We start from the raw sequence: 18,463 nt of genomic DNA, 5'->3' as shown, positions 1-18,463 counted from the left end.
TATCCGAATTCCATATCTGCAGTACAAAATTTGACAAAGCATCTAATTCACATAAGTGTGCCCTTATCGCCAGTCTTCATGAACAATTGAAGGCCGAACCCATTAAGGAGTGTATGTTCATCTTTGTCGGGTGTGCACAAATCCAAGTAAGTCTCAAGAGGCGTAGTAATGAATTGAGACGATCTTACGGGCATCTTACTTCTGACAAAAGGTTAAATTGCTTACCGACACTCCGAATGCAGCCATCTCATGAGCAAGGTGAAGTATACACTGGGTGGCGCACCTGCTAACGCCCTTGCCCATGTAAGAGAGATTACTCGCTCCACTGCCTATATGAAACGCTGAAACAATCTGAACAGAAATAGAGCCTAAGTCAGTGAAGAAAATCATGAAAAAAACTGATCATTTTGTAAAAATTACGGTGAAGTAAGTTTGAATTCAAAAGTTTTTTGTCTGTTAACCGAAAGGTGAAATGGGGTTGAAATTTGCAGTTAGCAAGTCCAATACCAATGTATTTATGGCAAATTTAAAGAAACATTTATAAACCAGTTTAGCATTTATAGTACGCCAGCCCTTTGCACGGTGACCAGCTGATTCGGTATCACACCTTCAATAGGCTTGGTGTACCATAATTTTTATAACTGTGTCGTGATCGCTGGCCTGCATGAACGCTTCAGGGTCCCACTTATGAATTTATGTTCATCTTAACGGAATTAACATTTTTTTGATTTTTAAAGTGGAGTCCAATACAAAAGGATTATCCTAGTAGTGACAAATCATAAACAAACAAAATATTACATGTTAATAGGCAAATTGCAGTTTAATACTAGCAACTCCTTAAAACGCAGCTTACCTCAAGCAAAGTTCCCAGTAGTTGCTGAAGAAGTACACGATCGGTCGCTTCCATCTGTGCACGACCGTTGCTACTAGCAACAAGGGTAGCGCTGACGTGTAGTAAGCATTCAAGGGTGACTTCCATGGACGGGAGATCATAGAACTGTGGCGCGTCGGCCAGACGCAATCGAACTAACAATACAGTTCGTAATTCACGATGGAAACGAACAATAACCTGTGTAGGAAATGAATGTGGCTCAACAGATTTACCTAATGCTGTTTCACACCTTTTACGAAGAACATTTCACACACACAAAAAAAAAACGTTTTGCTACAATAAAAAAAAAATATTTTGTCACAATAATACAATTTGAGGGGTTTTGTGTTTGTAGGTCCGTTATTTCTGGCTTATGGTGTGAAAAATCCAAAAGACAAAAAAATGGCTCTGGCAAATCGGTGTCAAGTACAGGTCAATTAATATGACACAACATTATTATTGTAATAAACACACTCACAAAAATGTGCTGAAAGATCAAGCTTAGTTGCTATATAATTTAACATTTATTTTGATATTAGTAAGAGGGTGCGAAATAGGTTAACTTAACCCTTGTTCAAATCACACTTTGTAACCGATGCAAATCGTCCATTTTCCAATGACTAAAACTTTCAAAAACGTGGACAAAAATCAACCCTAAACTCAATTTTAAGAAAAGATTCCTGCTAAAATACTAAACACTGCACATTGGCCTTACTTACATCTCTACGAATTCGCGGGGCACGCAGAATCATCCGCGAGAGACGGGAAAGCAATGACAGAATGACTTTGCATAAATGACGTCTCACTGACACAGAAGACAAGCGATTATCGGACGGTCCAGATGCAGTAACAGGTTCGGGCTGTGGCTCCGAAGATTCCAATGCTTTAAGAAACGGACTGCCGACGTTTTCTAAAAATTGCTGAGTCTTGCTGGTCGAAGTGAGTAAGCATTTTTCGAGAAGCCAATCTATGATAGACGTCACTATGCTGTCTAATTCGTCGTCGTTGGTCTGCGTTTCGATGACTGAGAGAATTTTGTCAAGCAAGGCTGTCAGGTTTGCCAGGAGAAGCTCGTCTTCGTAACAAGTCGGCAGCACCTACGGTACAAAGGTGTCTCCTAATATTTGTTGTCATAACATTAAATGGTGCTAATGGTCTTATGCCCAGGTACCAATTCCACCAACACAACACCAGACCAGTCAAGTGTTGACACATCAATAGGTGTTTTTTCCTTTTTTTGTTACCCTTGATCATTTTGTTTACTTCTCCGTCATAAAAAAAGTTACCAACTATGACGCCACAAAAGGTTGACGTCACGAAACTAATGATGATGTATTTACTAGTGATGCACCGGTGGGCCGAAAACATTTTGGCCGAAATACGCTGTTTTTCAATGAACTTTTTGATTGCATGAAATTAATGCCTAAATCATTTTCGCCATATAAATTAACTGTTTGTTGTATCTATAAAATACTTGCCACATTGTCTGCGAAATATTACAAGTTTAGTAAAGCTTCCGCATTGTGAAAGTGATTTTGATTTGTCATAATTCACTTCACTGGCATCAACAACACAAGGTTCAGTTAAGAACGTCCATATAAACAGGGATTTTAGGTTCGGCCTGATTTTTTTCCTCGTGGCCGAATATTCGGTTTCGACCCGAACCTTTTTAGGCGGCTTCGGTGCATCACTAGTATTTATCACTAAAAACCACCCCTTTGGGGAAATTATTCCTAAGTTTAATATCACTGCATTAAAGTTTTGTAACTAGGCGTATATGTATCATACAAATTATTAGGGATGGGACGAATCGAGCCAGAACCCGAGTACTCGGTACCGAGCGTCGGAATTTTTAATACTGGGTGATCGGCAGAGCGCAGTCGCACGCCGAGCATTATACCAAGCCGAGCATTATACAGAAGAAATAATGCCGACCTTGAAAGAAGTTTTTGAAACGAAAACATGCATTGAACTATCCCACTTGTACGCAACAGGTGAGACATAGATAATTGCGGAAATAAAACATGCGTTTTTAATTGGCCATGGATAAAAACCATTACATACCTGTAGAAACTTGAGAAAAGCATCTTTCCAACTTTCACTCTCCATCGTCAGTAAAGCTTTCACCACCGGAAGCGACATTTGTGACGACATAATCGAAACCCGGAAGAGAGAAAAAGCGTGAGAAGCGGCGGAGTGGGATTGGGATGAAGAAATGATGCGGATCAGAAATGAGGAGGCTGTTATTGGATGCGAAAATTGAAGAGAAATCCGGTCAGCATCACTGAGACGTAGATCCAAAATCTCATCAGCTGAATCTGAAAATTTTGGTTGAAGTAAACAAAAATGAAAACAAGCAAAAAAATTCATCATATTTTTTTTCACGCCGTTCGAACCCAGGACGCTCCCGGGAACGAATCGCGATGAAGGTTTTTTACATCTGTATATGGGTCAGGCGCGGCGGACCCTCGCCCAAGTTTTGTCCATAAGTTTTATTAACGAAATATTATAACCGAAAGGGCTTGGAGTAACAGGCTAAAATGCTATGTCTGTTCGATGCCACAACTGGGCATAATTCACAGTGAAACCAAATCCACAATGGCCAAACAACCGTTTTAGAACCAAAATGGTGTCGGATGCGAATTTCGTTTTGCATTTTGATGCGTTATTTTAGGTTCTTTGCACATTTTTAACCTTCAATATCTTTCCTATCTTCGTGTGCGGTTTTAAGCAAGGCTACTACGTCATCATCAAATTTGGCCATGTTCCAAGCGATCCGTAAAGCGCAGGCTGCTGGTCCACTGGTCAGTGGGTCACATGACGGTGAAGGTGGACACACGAGTTGCCGATGGACACTTACTGCGTGGTGATTCGGACACAAGAACGGAATCTAAAAACAGATTTAATGAGTTGATGCCCCAATCAAATTTCTCGATTTAGATTAACTGAATAAGCCCACAGTTTTTGACAATAAAAAACATTAACATTCGGTGCAGATCTTCGAATTTTTTTTTTGAAATATCATGGACGAGAATTTTGAGTTTTCGAATTTTGAAATTGTCAATAACTTGAATAACGTTTCTTCGTACTGAATATTCAATAAACTATAAGCACCCAATTGCAGTTTTTCACCAAATACAATTAAATTAACGTCCTGTGGACCACCCCAAAACTCATCACGGGCCACTAGTGGTCCATGGACCACCAGTTGAGAACCACTGAACCATAGGTATGTTTGTTAGGAACTTCCGACAAGTTGGCCCGTATCAGATTTAGGCGCACTAAAAATGCCCATTTCTTTACACGGATGCAATCAAAGGGAAGCGTACCTGATATCTTGTAACAACGGCAGCAGGCATGCTCAACTCTTGTGTTTCTGCTGACTTATTTATATCACCACCGGCCGAATGTTGCTTATCAGTTGATCTCGTATATCCTCTCAAGCACTCGTGAAAAACCAGCAAACCGATCACCACTGTCACTTCGGTCAGTAACGCCAGCGAGAGACGACACAGGGAGGCGGTACGGAGCAAAACGAGCAACAACGCTCGGTCACATGACAAACGACCTCGAGCAACAGGGTCACGCCTAAGCAGCAGCTTTAGGGCGAGGACACATGCGGCCACAGCCAGTTTGGAGTCTTCTGTAAGCACGGGGACTGTCTTAGCCGCTAGCTCCTTTAGTTTATCAGTAATAGAGTCCAGGCCCTTGTTAGCGAGAAAAGCTTTATGTAGTGAAGGGTCTTCTAGCATAGTAGCAAGCTGACGGAGTGCTCCAAGACGGACTGATGTCTCGGTGGTGGTAGAACGAAAGACTGAGAGCATACGGAGGACTGCCTCCTCCTGGAAGACGGATCGCCGGATGCGGAAGCAGTCGGTTTCATCACGTGGAACAAGGGATAGTGGCGTGTCCACCACTAGAAGATCGGTCAGCCCTATAATACAAACAAATCGCTGATTATAAATACGCAAGATTTTTATGTTTTTGGAACTACAATTGTCTAGCCAAAAGCAGACATTAGGATTCAAAATACCCAAAAGCCGTATTGGTAACGAAAAAAAAAAGGTTAAGATTTGGGCATGCAATCAAAGCCCTACATATGAAAGTGGCCAGAAAACAATTACAGCGAAAAAATACTTTAAACCAGGGGTCGGCAACCTTCTAAAATCCGTATGCCAAGTTACCTGCTATGTCAAACTGGTAATGACTTCACGTGCCAACATTTTTGTGCGTAACTGATGATCGTGACAGCTGTTTTAATGAGTAATAAGAATCAGATAGTAGGCGGATTTATATTTACAAGTTGCGCAGCGCTTATGGCATTATTAATCACAACGAACTAACAACAAGCGATGTTAGATTTAAATATACTCGGAGACTGTACTTGCGTTTGGCGTGATAAAAAACTCCTTGCACGCGTGCCGGGGGCAGACGATCCATGCCCTAAGGCCGTGGTCGGCAACCGGCGGGCCGCGTATCAGGTTAATTGCTTTAAAAGATTTTGCCAATGATAAACTAATTTAGTCGTTTTCACTGCTGAATATTTGTAGCTTTTTTAAGGCCATTCCGCGATAAAATTTAAGTTTTATAAACGGTTCGCAGTACAAAAAAGGTTGCCAACCCCTGCTCTAAGGGTTCCTCAAAAAAAAAAAAATCTCACAACGAAACTGTAGTAACAAGAAGAAAAACAGAAAATTAAACAAACCTGATATTCTGGACAAGCTGTCATCGTCTGATAACATCTGCTGTAAGCGTAGAGCTGCGGCGCTTCTTGAGGCTCGGTGTTTGAGCATAAGACCACGCAAACAGGCACGAATGCTGTCAGTATCGGATTCAGTGCTTATGGAAATTTCGTTCGGTGAAATGAAGACGTTGATTGCTGATCTCATAACTTCCGTATCACCAGTGAATGCCTGAAATTAAAAATCTCATTTTTTGACATTGCCCCAGAAATGTCAAGCACACTACACGGGATTTAGCAACTCAAAACTAGAAATGAATCAGTTTAATTTGGGTTTGGTCGTCGTGCGAAGTCGTGCGCCACGTGTTTGATATAAAAACAGTTTTTTTTACCAGAGAAACAGTGGCGTGACACAACAAAAAAATAGTGTTTTATTATAGTTATAGTTCTGAATGGTTTAAAGGCTGCTTCGGACATGGTTGCCAGCCTGCAAATGAAATACCGACTTTTTGTCTAGAGTGGGAAAAAAGATCTTTAAAAATCACAATGGTTTAAGTCAGGGGTCTCAAACTCAAACAAGTTTGAGGGCCAAAAACAAATTTTTAAGTAAGTCGCGGGCCGCACTACCGAAACATTTGTTACAGTTTTTTTGTGACAACAAACGTATTACATGATGAAAAAAGTAAGATGTCCATTAATGTATTAACTACATTAAAAAATAAGTAACAAACATATATATAATGTGGCAAAATGAAGGAGCCAACTGTGCTTTATTGCTTTGTGTGGAAACAATGGCATACAATGACGCAAAAATGTGAAAAATACTAGAAGAGTGGCTTTCTGATATACTTCCATTTTATATTTTCTATACGATATTTACCAATTTACTATACACATCATTTGATCTACACATATGATTGTTTTTGTAAACAAAAACAAATGGGTCCCCACACGCGCGTTTGTGCAGATTTACAGTAAACAAATGTTGCGGTGATTTTTAGATCCTTAAGGACAAATTTGGTTTGTAATACCTACTAGTTGACCTTAAGTAACCCGTGATCATGCGGCGGCCAACCTGACAACGAGCATTTAAAAAAACATTTATTTGGCAAAAAAGTCAAGTTAACTTTTTCATCTTTACTTCGATTAACAAAGTTTTGCTTGACATATACAAAACCGAAGCACGGTTATTAGGTTTAAATCGCGTCATAGGTGTAAAACCTTCGCCAAAACTCAAAACGTGAGTGATAACTTAATAAAATGACATAGCATTGCTGTGCACAACAGCTGATTTCTAATCACTGAAACGACGTCTCGTAAAACGTCTGTCCGACGTCAAGCTGAGCCCTCCCGCTATCATAAACCAGTGAGTTACTCTCTTGGTACTTCTGCCTACAGTGTCTTTCTTGACCAAACGAGCGTTAGACACATTTACGTTTCGGGGGCCTGTGGGTGAACCGCTGGGTCATTCGGGGTCAAACTTCTAGAGAATCAAGTTCAGATTAATAACTAAGATATGTCCAAATTTGAATAAATTTGAAGCACTTTTTCTTTACCAAACCAGCGTTAAAAAATGTACGTTTCGGGGGCCTGTGGGTGAACCGCTGGGTCAATCGGGGTCAAACTTCAGGTGGACCAAGTTTGGATTAATATCTAACATGTGTCCAAATTTCAATAAATTTAAAGCAGTTTTTCTTGACCAAACCAGCGTTACAAACCAGCATTAAAAAAATTACGTTTTGGGGGCCTGTGGGTGAACCGCTGGGTAATTTGGGGTCAAACTTCAGGTGGACCAAGTTTGGATTAATATCTAACATATGTCCAAATTTCAATAAATTTCAAGCACTTTTTCTTGACCAAACGGGTCTCACAAGCCAGCGTTAGACAGAAAAAAGAAAAAAAAATACGGACAAAAACAATATATGTCCCCTTCAGGGAAGGGGACCCATAATTACGCACCAATCGCAATTGCTGATTTCTATCATCCAATTAAAACGTTGCATATACCACTAATAGAGAATGATTATATCATGTAAATGTAAACTCACTGGTCTGACACGGTATTCCGCCTCAGTAAAACAACTTCTAAAAGTTACTTCTCGGGCCGCACAAAAACCCTTGAGACCCCTGGTTTAAGCGATTTTAGCTATGGCATAGTTTGAAAGATTTTTTATTAAGCAGAAAAGCGCTACGTAACTACGTTTTACACTTTAAATACGCAAACTGGAATTTTATGCGGCAATTGTTCGTTCAAGCAGAAACACATGAGTTTCAACAAACGCATAACAGCGACATATAGTATTGACATGGGTGTTTTTATTATTATTTTTAAAGCTGATTATCGGTACTTAAGTAAGTCGATAACCGATATTTTATTGCAGTAAATGCCAACATTCATACTTTTATAACGACAGAAAATTTCTACGTTGTTCAAAATGCGAACGTTACATTGTAAGATAGAATAAATCACAAAAAGAACTGAAGCTTTTCACGTCGATTTGCCTTGATACCGATCAGCAAATGACCAATGCGCTAAGCAAAATTAACATAGTTACAAACGTGCCGTTTTTCGGATTTCCGATAACGATATAATCGGTAATAGGCCGAATATCGGCGCTGATAAATATCGATTTATACCTAAAATCACCCTGTCAGTGGTATCTGTTTGAAAACATCACATTAAGAATACCTGTAGGGCGGGCAAAGCCGGTTTTACTGCAACACAAAAATCTTTCCAAACACTATCGGCCATTAGGAGGCGCCCCTGCAGTAGAAGTGAGATGACTTCTTGGGCTGGATGCGATACAAGTCGTGATGAATCGCCTAATCCGTGGCAGCACAGCTCGTATAAGATTTCGGTGTCGAGCAAAAACCTGCAAAAAATGACACAAATCAAATTTGTAGCAATGTGAAGCCACAAAGCCAATAAATGATCGCACAGCCTGCAGCTTATCTTTTATTGGCTCGGTGCTTTTACGTTGATACTGTGATGCCGACTTCACGTTGGTTCCCAAGCAGTTACTTGGCTATTGTGAGCCAGTTTCATCTGTGCTTAATGCCCAGTTGTGGCATCGCACAGACTAGGTGAGGCGTGGGTTTTTAGCCTGTTACTCCCAACAAACTTGAGTGCCATTAATTGCTTACACTAGCCAATACGGTCGACAGTGTGCACTGTCTGCAGCTTAAACTTTTGACAATTAAAGACAAATGGTTTTAAAAAAAATCTTATCAAAAAATTAAGACTTCTAAAGGGCTTGTATTTGGTAAACATTATAAATGACAAGAGCAAATTGGCAATACAATGTATGCAATATATTCAAGCTAACAGACAGACACTGGGGCCAAACCGAATTATTTTTTTGAAAGCCTGGCGTAGAAAGTTGGCTTTCAAAAATGTGTTGGGTGCAAAGTCAGGATAGATGCGAACGTTTATAAAGGTCAGGCTGAATGCGCATTATAACATAAAGCCGGATGCCTTTACCCAAGTTTCTAACACATTGCAATTTACAAGTTCATACCTAACAGCATGACTTGGTGTATGTCCAGGGTTCTCGGCTGCAGCCTTAACGTTGATTGCACTGCGGACTATCTGCAAGATTTCCTCATAAGCAGTGCGACGAACTTTCACCAGTGCATGTGCAAGTAGATGTAAGAGGACACGCTTCGATATAATCATTTCCTGATCTGTGTCTGCGAAAAGGTAAAAACGGTTGGTAACCAGTAACTTTAGTAAAGCGCTCTAGGCTCCAAAGCAAGAACTATACTTTGGTAGTGTGCACACAAAAAGGAAACCAATAAAGGTTGTAAGTATTGTACGGTAGGCCTATTGAATTGAAGGCGTCATAAGGAATCAGCTGGTCACCAAGCATTCCCACATACGGCAAGGAAAAGGCGAGAAAAACCTAGTCTGCGGTGGGATTCGAACCCACGACAGAAGCCGTTTTCGAGACTCGCGCCCTACCAGGATTAATCCCAGTATTAAGTTTATCTAAACTGCACAAACGTCTAAATACAGTACACCTGGGTTAATCCGGACCCATTTGGACCCAAAAAATTGACCGCATTAGGTGAAGTTACGAAACAACCGATCTCGATTACTTCAAGTCTTCTGTACCTCGAGTTTTGTCCGAATTAGGCGAAGATCCTGATTAACCGAGGTTTACTGTTTGCCGGTGTATGGTGTTACACTAAAACAGAAACAAGCCGGACTTAAGTCCATTCTAGCGACGTATGTTCCAGCAAGGCCCCATGAAACTACTGTTTCAAAGCCCATCTTACAATAAGATTTGCTTGCAGTTGAAAAAAATTGATAAAATTTATCTCAAAATGCACATTTATTAGGATGCCACTGAAAGTTTAAGAACGGTAGATGACCAAATACTTCTTTACACTTTTATCTCATACTAATTTACCTTCAGCGTTTCCTGGGAGATCCAGAAACACTCTCGACGTCGCTCGCACGATGGTTTTTATGAATGAAGTTTCACACCGGTACGGCAGGCCTCCCAATCCACTCTCCGCCATTTCCATCATTTCTAAAGTAACCGAATCTCCTTTGCTTTCCTATATAAGAAGTTAAACCATGTAAACGTTTGCAAGTCGAGATAGATACAATAGACAAATATTAAAACTTAAGCAATTAGGAAGCTCGTTAGGTTTTTTAAACTTTATCTATTTATAAGTTCTCCATGAGCAATTTTACTGGTATAAAACAAACATGTTTCCACTACATAATGTTTTCAAAACAAAAGGCTCTATATATGGAACATAAATTATGTTTTAATAAAATAGATACAATAGGGTACAGAACTTTAAGGCGCATGTTTGCATCCCAGCTAAATTTATTTAAACCAGTTTTTCAAAGCTTAATGTCTAGCAAAAGAGTTTTGTTAATTCACGACCGCCATTACGTGTATTTTAATGCACATGTTCAGAGCCGTATAAATTAAATCTCCGCGGCCACAAATGGTCGTACGACCGCAGGTTGTGCACCCATGTCCTACAAAGTTTGGTGTTCAAAATAATATAATACACCCCACAAGATGTATTCCATAATGGTTTTAGGGTAAAGAAATGCTCAAAAATAAAGAAAAAAATATGTGAACATTCTTGTGTTGTGAAGTTTCAGAACCAACATCTAGCAAAAAATTCAGATGAGTCTTACCTTGTAATCCTTCATGAACATGTGGGAGTGGTTGAAGGAATTCGAAACCTTCCGTACACGAGCCACTACGTCGCATCTATCGGGGTTAAATTGCTCGAGATAGGAAAAAGCCAACTCACATTCTTCGGGAAAGCAAACACGGTAAGATTCGTCACAAGCGATAACGTAGAGCGCACGACCCAAACTACTTTTGATTTCCGAAGACGCCTGAAATAAGAGTCACTGTAAATGAAGTCTTAATAAAAATAACAAACAAATAGTCTCAGGAATGAATAAACAAAAATATGCTATTTGGTAAATAACTATACACACATGTATTACAAAATTAGTATGTCTGCACAAAGTTGGAAGTCGGCCGGGGTTCGGGCTTAGGTTTCTTAAAAAACGGACTTAAATCGGGCCTGACTTTACACTCTGTGTTATCTTTTTGAATAAATTTAAGAAGCTAAGTAAAAAGGTTCTGGTTCTGACCAAACGTCAGACAGCCGTAAAATGCCGTTTTCAAGACGAATTGTCTATTATTGTCTATTGTATTTGTTGTCTTGATCTTTCCTAAGGGTTCAATGTATAGACCAAATTTTCGGGTCTAAATGGACTTCTCAAAAACGATTCGGGTTCAGGCAGGGTTTCAGACTTGTACTTTGGGGTTCGGGCTCGTATTTAAGGCCCGTTTACAACTCTGTGTCTGCATGAACGTTTCCGGACTGATTCCAACATGAAGTATGTTCATCTTAGTGCATTGTTATATTAAACTTTAGATGCCAAAATCCAACAGTTCCCTGCGAACAATTTCCATTTTTGGAGAGTAAGTTTTCCTGTTTTATTTCCCTTTTAGATACAGACACATAATACTTTTCAGTATTCGTATCACTGTGCCAAAAGGTAACCAAAATAGGTAACAGAGAAAGGTATATACTTTTTTGCATTTTTTACCCTGTAGTTCCTATGTAGTTGCAGCGCGTTTACCACCTATTGATCATTTGTGCCCTCAACTTTATCGCGCTTTATACCGTGCAATTGTGCTGCTACGAGCAAGGTAAACTCAACTTGTCTAAGTCTAAACTTAAATGCAAATTACATTTTATTCAAACACAAGATTTACTACCTTTGCAAGAGGAAGGAGGCCCTTGACCAGTTTGACCAACAAAGCAGCTACGCTGTTAAACACCAATCGGTGTGTTTGTAACTCTTCTTCAGTCCACTGTTTGGCTGTCCAGTCTGAATGCTCATGCCCAGGTGCAGACACACCATCGTCCATGTTGTAATGATACATAACAGCCAGTCCAACAATTTCGAGTAGCTGGCGGGCATGGTTTTGCTGCAATAAAATGTTGGTGAATAATATGGACCAACTATGAATATTAAACCAATTAGTTAGACCAAGTTTAGTTTTGTAAACATATATTTTTCCATCATAAAAGCTATTTTGCAAAAGTCACTTTTGTAAAACTTACATGCCCAAAACCAGTATTACAAGCATGTGTGAATAAACGTCTGATTTTCTACACTTGAATCATATGCATTAAAAAGTATTCACTACAGGCAAGCTTTTGGAGAGTTTTCAGTTCTGATCAATCTGTTTCACACCATATATTGTGATTAATTAAATGCCCAATTAAATTCTTAATGCTAAATAAACCTCTTACAGTACCAGCATATTTTGAGAACACTACAACAACACTAATTCATTTACCAAAGTTTGTTTCCATTGTTTCAGAAAACTACTGATATTTCATTGTTTTAAAAATAAATATGTGAAAAACTCAAAAAAGTACTAGTAAACTTTAAATACAATATTAACAAAGTGAATGGTTGAAAACATACCAAGCTTTGAGCTATAGCAGATCTATCATCCCACAGTTTATCAGCTTTCACTGTCCGACACAGCAGGTCAACCAAGGGCGTACATGCCTACCGAAAGTCAAAATAAGAATAACAGTATTTGTTTTTTGACAACTTTATAAAATGGCTTTTGTGGCAATAATGAAAACTTGCACAAAGGGAAACTACTGAAGGTTATTTCATGGTCATGATTAGTAACCAAAACATTTGTAAACAGTGCTTTATTTAATAAAACCAAAAAAAGATAGGGTGTTTTCTTATGGAACAAAAATTGCTTTGGTCAATTATTTCATGTTAGCTTGTTGGGAATATTGTGAAGTAAAAAGTGGGGTTGCCGTAGTATAATTTTGCAGACCAATGCTTTCTTTCTCAAATACCTGGAGAAGACTGAGGGCTAGCCTTGTGCTATCTGTTTTGGTTGAAGGGAAAGCAGCAATGAGAGCGGAGAGACAGAACTGTGGAGCAATAATTTGTGATCGCTGTAATGCCGGGATGTTGCTCTCTGCCTCTTCATCCATGTCACTAGAGTTCCAAGTGAGTGAGCCGAATCCAGAGTTAAAGGGAATGTGAGATGTGTGGGGTCGTATTGCTGGGGAACTGTGCACGCTGACCACAAATATATGTATTTTCTTTGGTTTCAAAGTTTTTCAATAAAAACTGTGTTATAAATTAGTTTTTAAACAATTTTTTTGTGGGGGGGTGGTTAATACAGAAACCATTAGTGCAGTGAGCGGTTCCCAACCTGTGGGGCGCAACCCCAACTGAGGTTGCCTGACAATTTGCCTGGGGTTGCCTAAGGCAGTGGTTCCCAACTTGTTTTAGGCCATGGACCACTAGCCCTCCCCCCCAAAAAAAATCATGGACCACTTCATTTGTGAGAAAAATCAGTTTTGTCCAAAATAAATGTAACAAATAAAATACAAAAGTGGAAGTCAATTTTACTATTTACCCCACTAATTTTATCCTTAGGGACACCGCAACTCGGCAAATGTTATGAGGAGTCACAGCACCATAAAGGTTGGGAACCTTTGTCGATCGGAACATGATTGAAACAACAAAATTATCCAGATTAGTCCCAAACCTGGTTGATCTATAGTAGTTTGTGTAATGAGAGATGTGACATAAAATAGTTCAAAAATTTATTTTTACTGGATTATTCAGTAAATTCTATACATCTATTTGCAGTTAACCATGTACCAAGTCCAAAACATAGCGAAGCCTTATACTCAAAAATGCAACAAAAATGTTTTGTCAATAACATATTCATGCAAAAAAACTTTTTCTGGCACCTATTAGCAGCTGTGGATGTGGAAGAGGAGTGATCATCCCTTCCATCTCCTCCACTTCGCTCCAATCTCAATCCACCATCAGCTCCTTCTCTTGATCCCATCTCATTGGGAGAAAATGAACCAGCACTTGACACCCCAGTGCTGCTGTGGTTGTCACTGTGAAACGGTAGACCTGTAGCAATGCAGATGTACAGACAAAGTTAAATAATCTGAAAATTATTTTTTTGCTTTGTAAAATATACGCTTGGCAAATTTTGAGGGGTTAAATCCTAGTGATGGGATGAGTACCTGGTACACGGTATCGAATGATTTCAGTGGTATCTATACTTATACTCAGTATTGAAATATTTTGCCTCAGTTTCAATACCAAAGTTTGATACTGCAGACCAGTTTACACTATAAGAATATGGGCTTTTTTGCCAATATTTGCTTCTGAAAGCACAAATCGGGAAAAAGTTCTGCCAGGTTATGTATATTTTTTTCACTATCATGTGTAGATTAAATTTTTTAGATGCTTCTGCATTTGTGCATATGTATCCCGACCATGGCAGACAAATTAGCCATTGGTATAAGTACAACACTATATTTGCGGTATTGAAGGTATATACATGTGGTATACAAACTCGGAATTGACACTCGCTTTAAAATGTTATCATCCCATTACTATTAAATTCTGCCCTGTTAATAACCTGATTTACTACCAATTTTAAATCATAAATTTACAGTTAAATAAGAAATAAACAAAGGCAAGTCAGAAACTCATTGCTACATAATTGAGCAACAACCTCAAAATAGCATACCTTGTCTGGGACAGTAGAGGTTTGGGTCCTGAAAATAATGAAGTCTTGATAATATACCTTCACCAAGTGACTGCAAACATTCCAAAGCACTTGTCATTAACTGACCACCAGGCCTTGCACTAATCAAAGTCAGCAATGTCTGCAATAGATATGTGAAAATAAATACATCAAAAATAACTAGCTATAAGTTAAAACATGAAAACTGTACCTGGACAATTGTTGGTCTTTGTAGAAAGATCTCAGGTGGAAAATCACGAAATATTACATCCAGCAAAAATGCACATGCATTTCTCACCAAGTGAGGGCTGGGTGAACATAGTGATGCACCAGTTGATGCTAAAACATGGCGATCAGTACCTGTAAGACTGTGCCATGGAAACCCAGCAAATCGCAGACAATTTTGTTGCATTGTGGATGAAATTTCAACTCGTTTGTCCATTGACTTTGGCAATGGTGGTGTAGCAGTTGATGCCTAAAAAATTAAAAAAAATAAAATGTCAAAAGTATATATAAAACCATAGGCTACATAAAAAAGTAAATTACATACAGTATCGTCCATGACATTGTCAGGGTGTGGCATGAAGTATCCATACTTTTGCTGATCTTCAGGCAAAGTGGGCTCGACTAAAAATAACAGTCTGGTTACAGCTACCTGAAGTAAATTTAAAAAAAATGTCTACTCATTATGTATATATATATGTGACAGGTTTCGATACCGGTTTGTTTGTTTGATTTTCCGTACACACATCGTCTATCAGCCTTTCCATGTACTTGGTCACGATTGGTAACATGCAACATTCTGTCAATCACCACATCAATTTGTGGCCTCAGGTCAGAATCAATATTGGATCGCAGTTGTGACAGAAATGTTACAGCTCCAATGGACACCAACAGTTCACATGCAGATGCATGCTGAAGATGAACAATGAACAATCGTTCAGTAAACGCGATTGTCAGAGATACAAATGTGGAAGTCAATTTAAAATACCTTTGTCAACCTTGCAAGCAATTGCAGGACAACATTCTGTTTAGGTGATGCCTGAAAGTTGAACCACTCCAATAGGCGAACCATTAGTTGTCGCTCTTGGACTAAATCAGCATCATGAATTAGTCCATGCTCCAGTTTTGACATTATACTTTCCAGTGCTCTTGTGCGAATTTCGGCAATATCATGTCCTGTATTTGTAAAAAAAAATTAAATCATAAAATTGATCCTTCTGAAACTACATATGCATGTAGAAGCCAATCAACCAAACCCAACAATGAAGTAAGTCAGGTGAAGTTTCCCGCTGCATTAACCAAACAACTCCAGACAAAATTGTTAAAAAGCAAATGACAGTTTTCATCAGCTTAAAAATACACATATTTACTAGTGATGGGACGAGTACCCGGTACTCGGTATCGATGGTATCGAACGGTTTCAGTGGTATCGATACTCGTACTCGGTATCGAAATATTTTGTCTCAGTTTTCGATACCAACGTGCGAGTACCGAAGGCCGATTTACACCACAAGAATACGGGCAACTTTTGGCCAATATTTGCTTCGGACAGCACAAAATCGGGAAAAAGTTCCGCCACGTTACGTATATTTTTTTCGCTATCACGTGGTGATTACATTTTTCGGCATGTGTGTGTGCATGACTGTACCTCGGCCATGGCAGATAAATTAGCCAGTGATATACAACTAAGTACAACACTACACTTAAGTACTCGGTAATCGTACTCGGTACTCGGTATCGAAGGTATATACATGTGGTACTCGTACTCGGTATCGGTACTCGCTTCAAAACCTGGTATCGTCCCATCACTAATATTTACGACAATAAAGAACTACCCACCAAGCTTTTTGAACAACAAGTCAACTCCTTGAGCTTCCGGAGTAAATTCCATTTTACTAAGTTGATTACCTCGTCGAACGAACGAGCAACAAGACTGCAAAGTGCAAACTCACTTTACGGATTTACAATTTCGTAAATACTGTTTACAACTGCTCATCACGTGACTGGTTTCGCATGAATAAGTTTAAACGTTCCCGCGATCAGATACAAATTATCCGGGTCTCTACAGCCAACACATTTTAAATCTAGCACACGTAATAAGGTTTTATTGTTTAGAAAATTTGTTCTTATTTGTCTTGACGTTATTTTTTAAACGCTAGAGTCTCGATCAGTGGTTCGCAACCGGGGTGCCGCGGCACCCTGGGGTGCCAATTGCAATGCTGAAGGGTGCCGCGAGATATTAACATTGCATTACTGCGGCCAATTCTTTATTTTAACTTTAACCCGTGCCGTGCGGAATTTATTTATTTTTAGCCGAGCTTCAGTAATAAATGTTAAGCACTCATTTATTTCATTTAACACTAGACGGCGTTTCGCTTGGTTCATCATGATAACATTGTTGGAAACTTTTGCATGGGAATACGATACATGGCTAACCGATCTATACATAGCCAATAGCACGATACATAGCTAATCGAGAAAGGGCTAAGATAACCCTTTAACTGCGGCGGGCCCATAAATGGCCTCGAAGACATGGTCAAGGTGCGTTTGAAAGCATATGTGCAAGGCTTCTATGTGTGAGTGGATTTTTCGTATTGACGAACATAAAAAAAACGACAACGTCGAGGAAGAAATGTGGGTGTCTATCGAATGTGCCCCCAGATATTAAGGGACTTTGTGCAAGAAGCCAAGCCCAAATTTCACACTGATTTTTAAATAGGCCTAGATACATTTATTTACGCGCGCTATACTTTACAACTCATTCTGTGTTATTTCATACAGTTATTTGAATTACAGAAACCTCATAAAATTGATCCAATTTTGCCAGGGTGCCGCAAACTATTTATCTCTTTGATAAGGTGCCGCAAGGTCAAAAAGGTTGGGAACCACTGGTCTGGATAATTGTGCCTTTGCGTATGTTTAACAAATCATCTGTGCTGCACAAGTGACTAAAATGTGTAATTGTGTTAGTTGATTACTCGTTAAGGGCAGTTAAGGTGAATTACTTCCATTTTTGATTAAAACAGTGGTTAAAGTAAGCACCAGCGGTCTGGAATGCTGTTTCAATAACAGAAAACAGGTAAAAAGTTTTTTACGAAAACAGTCTAGCGGTCTAGCCTAATATTCAACTGATCAGAAGCAAATCTTTCTTTTTTACATTTTATTGTCTGCGGGAGATTCGTTAAATAACAAAACTGTTTCAGCTGTTTCAGTAAAACATAATTGCCGAAATTTATTACAGAATTCCCTGTACACGTGATCTTGCAAGTTGCAACGTTTGTCAAAAATAAGCCGAAATATTTGTTTTCGTTTTGCGACCAGGTTACTGGCTGGTAGCAATAAAAATGTGACCCAGAATTGTGGTAGGGCCTACCAAATGAGGCTTTATGAGTTTGCAACGTGCTTGTTGAAATCCGGTTCAAGATCTCACATAAAAACCAATTCAGGAAAAGCCGTATCTGCCTTTGAGTTGGCAAGATTATGTAGGGAAATCCAAAAACATGTTGCAGCCTTCAAGTTCCACTGTTGAACTGCAATGTTTTTTTTTTACATTCAGACATATAAGTTAATGTCAAAAACATGTTGACGTCAGCTTACGACGGACCAGCATAATTTCCGGTAATTGGACAATACTTGTTCTACTTTTATCGAAAACTCATTGAACGAAAGTTTTCTTTTCGATTGTTGTACGCACACGAATCAAACGCTTGGTTAAGAAAATTGTTCCTTGAAGCTGTACAGCAAAGTGCATGTGTTTGGCAAAAGTGGTTGAGATCTGTTTGAAAGCCTACTTACGCATGAAATATGAAGTTGCTT

General features: G+C 39.1%; 1 protein-coding gene across 1 annotated transcript in view; it reads right to left on the bottom strand.

The window, feature by feature from the left end:
* The window catches only part of LOC145228023 (rotatin-like), a 29,403-nt gene extending 12,758 nt beyond the window's left edge, over positions 1 to 16,645 (bottom strand). The window contains exons 1-21 of the mRNA XM_080092994.1: positions 16,487 to 16,645; positions 15,636 to 15,823; positions 15,364 to 15,559; positions 15,195 to 15,271; positions 14,856 to 15,119; positions 14,648 to 14,786; positions 13,848 to 14,019; positions 12,936 to 13,164; positions 12,541 to 12,627; positions 11,822 to 12,034; positions 10,717 to 10,923; positions 9,965 to 10,115; positions 9,071 to 9,242; positions 8,242 to 8,425; positions 5,577 to 5,784; positions 4,201 to 4,805; positions 3,566 to 3,761; positions 2,936 to 3,189; positions 1,591 to 1,968; positions 854 to 1,069; positions 226 to 351 (exon numbers count right to left, since the gene is read on the bottom strand). Coding sequence (XP_079949120.1) covers positions 226 to 351; positions 854 to 1,069; positions 1,591 to 1,968; positions 2,936 to 3,189; positions 3,566 to 3,761; positions 4,201 to 4,805; positions 5,577 to 5,784; positions 8,242 to 8,425; positions 9,071 to 9,242; positions 9,965 to 10,115; positions 10,717 to 10,923; positions 11,822 to 12,034; positions 12,541 to 12,627; positions 12,936 to 13,164; positions 13,848 to 14,019; positions 14,648 to 14,786; positions 14,856 to 15,119; positions 15,195 to 15,271; positions 15,364 to 15,559; positions 15,636 to 15,823; positions 16,487 to 16,538 — 4,314 coding nt within the window. The 5' untranslated portion in view covers positions 16,539 to 16,645. The remainder of the gene's footprint in view (positions 1 to 225; positions 352 to 853; positions 1,070 to 1,590; positions 1,969 to 2,935; positions 3,190 to 3,565; positions 3,762 to 4,200; positions 4,806 to 5,576; positions 5,785 to 8,241; positions 8,426 to 9,070; positions 9,243 to 9,964; positions 10,116 to 10,716; positions 10,924 to 11,821; positions 12,035 to 12,540; positions 12,628 to 12,935; positions 13,165 to 13,847; positions 14,020 to 14,647; positions 14,787 to 14,855; positions 15,120 to 15,194; positions 15,272 to 15,363; positions 15,560 to 15,635; positions 15,824 to 16,486) is intronic.
* Between the last annotated feature and the right edge of the window lie 1,818 nt (positions 16,646 to 18,463).

The sequence above is a fragment of the Phallusia mammillata genome, chromosome 5 (assembly GCF_965637545.1).
Source record: "Phallusia mammillata chromosome 5, kaPhaMamm4.hap1.1, whole genome shotgun sequence".
Taxonomy (NCBI): Eukaryota; Metazoa; Chordata; class Ascidiacea; order Phlebobranchia; family Ascidiidae; genus Phallusia; species Phallusia mammillata.
The sequence above is the reverse complement of the archived record's forward strand: the minus strand, read 5'-3'. Positions and strand labels throughout refer to the sequence as shown.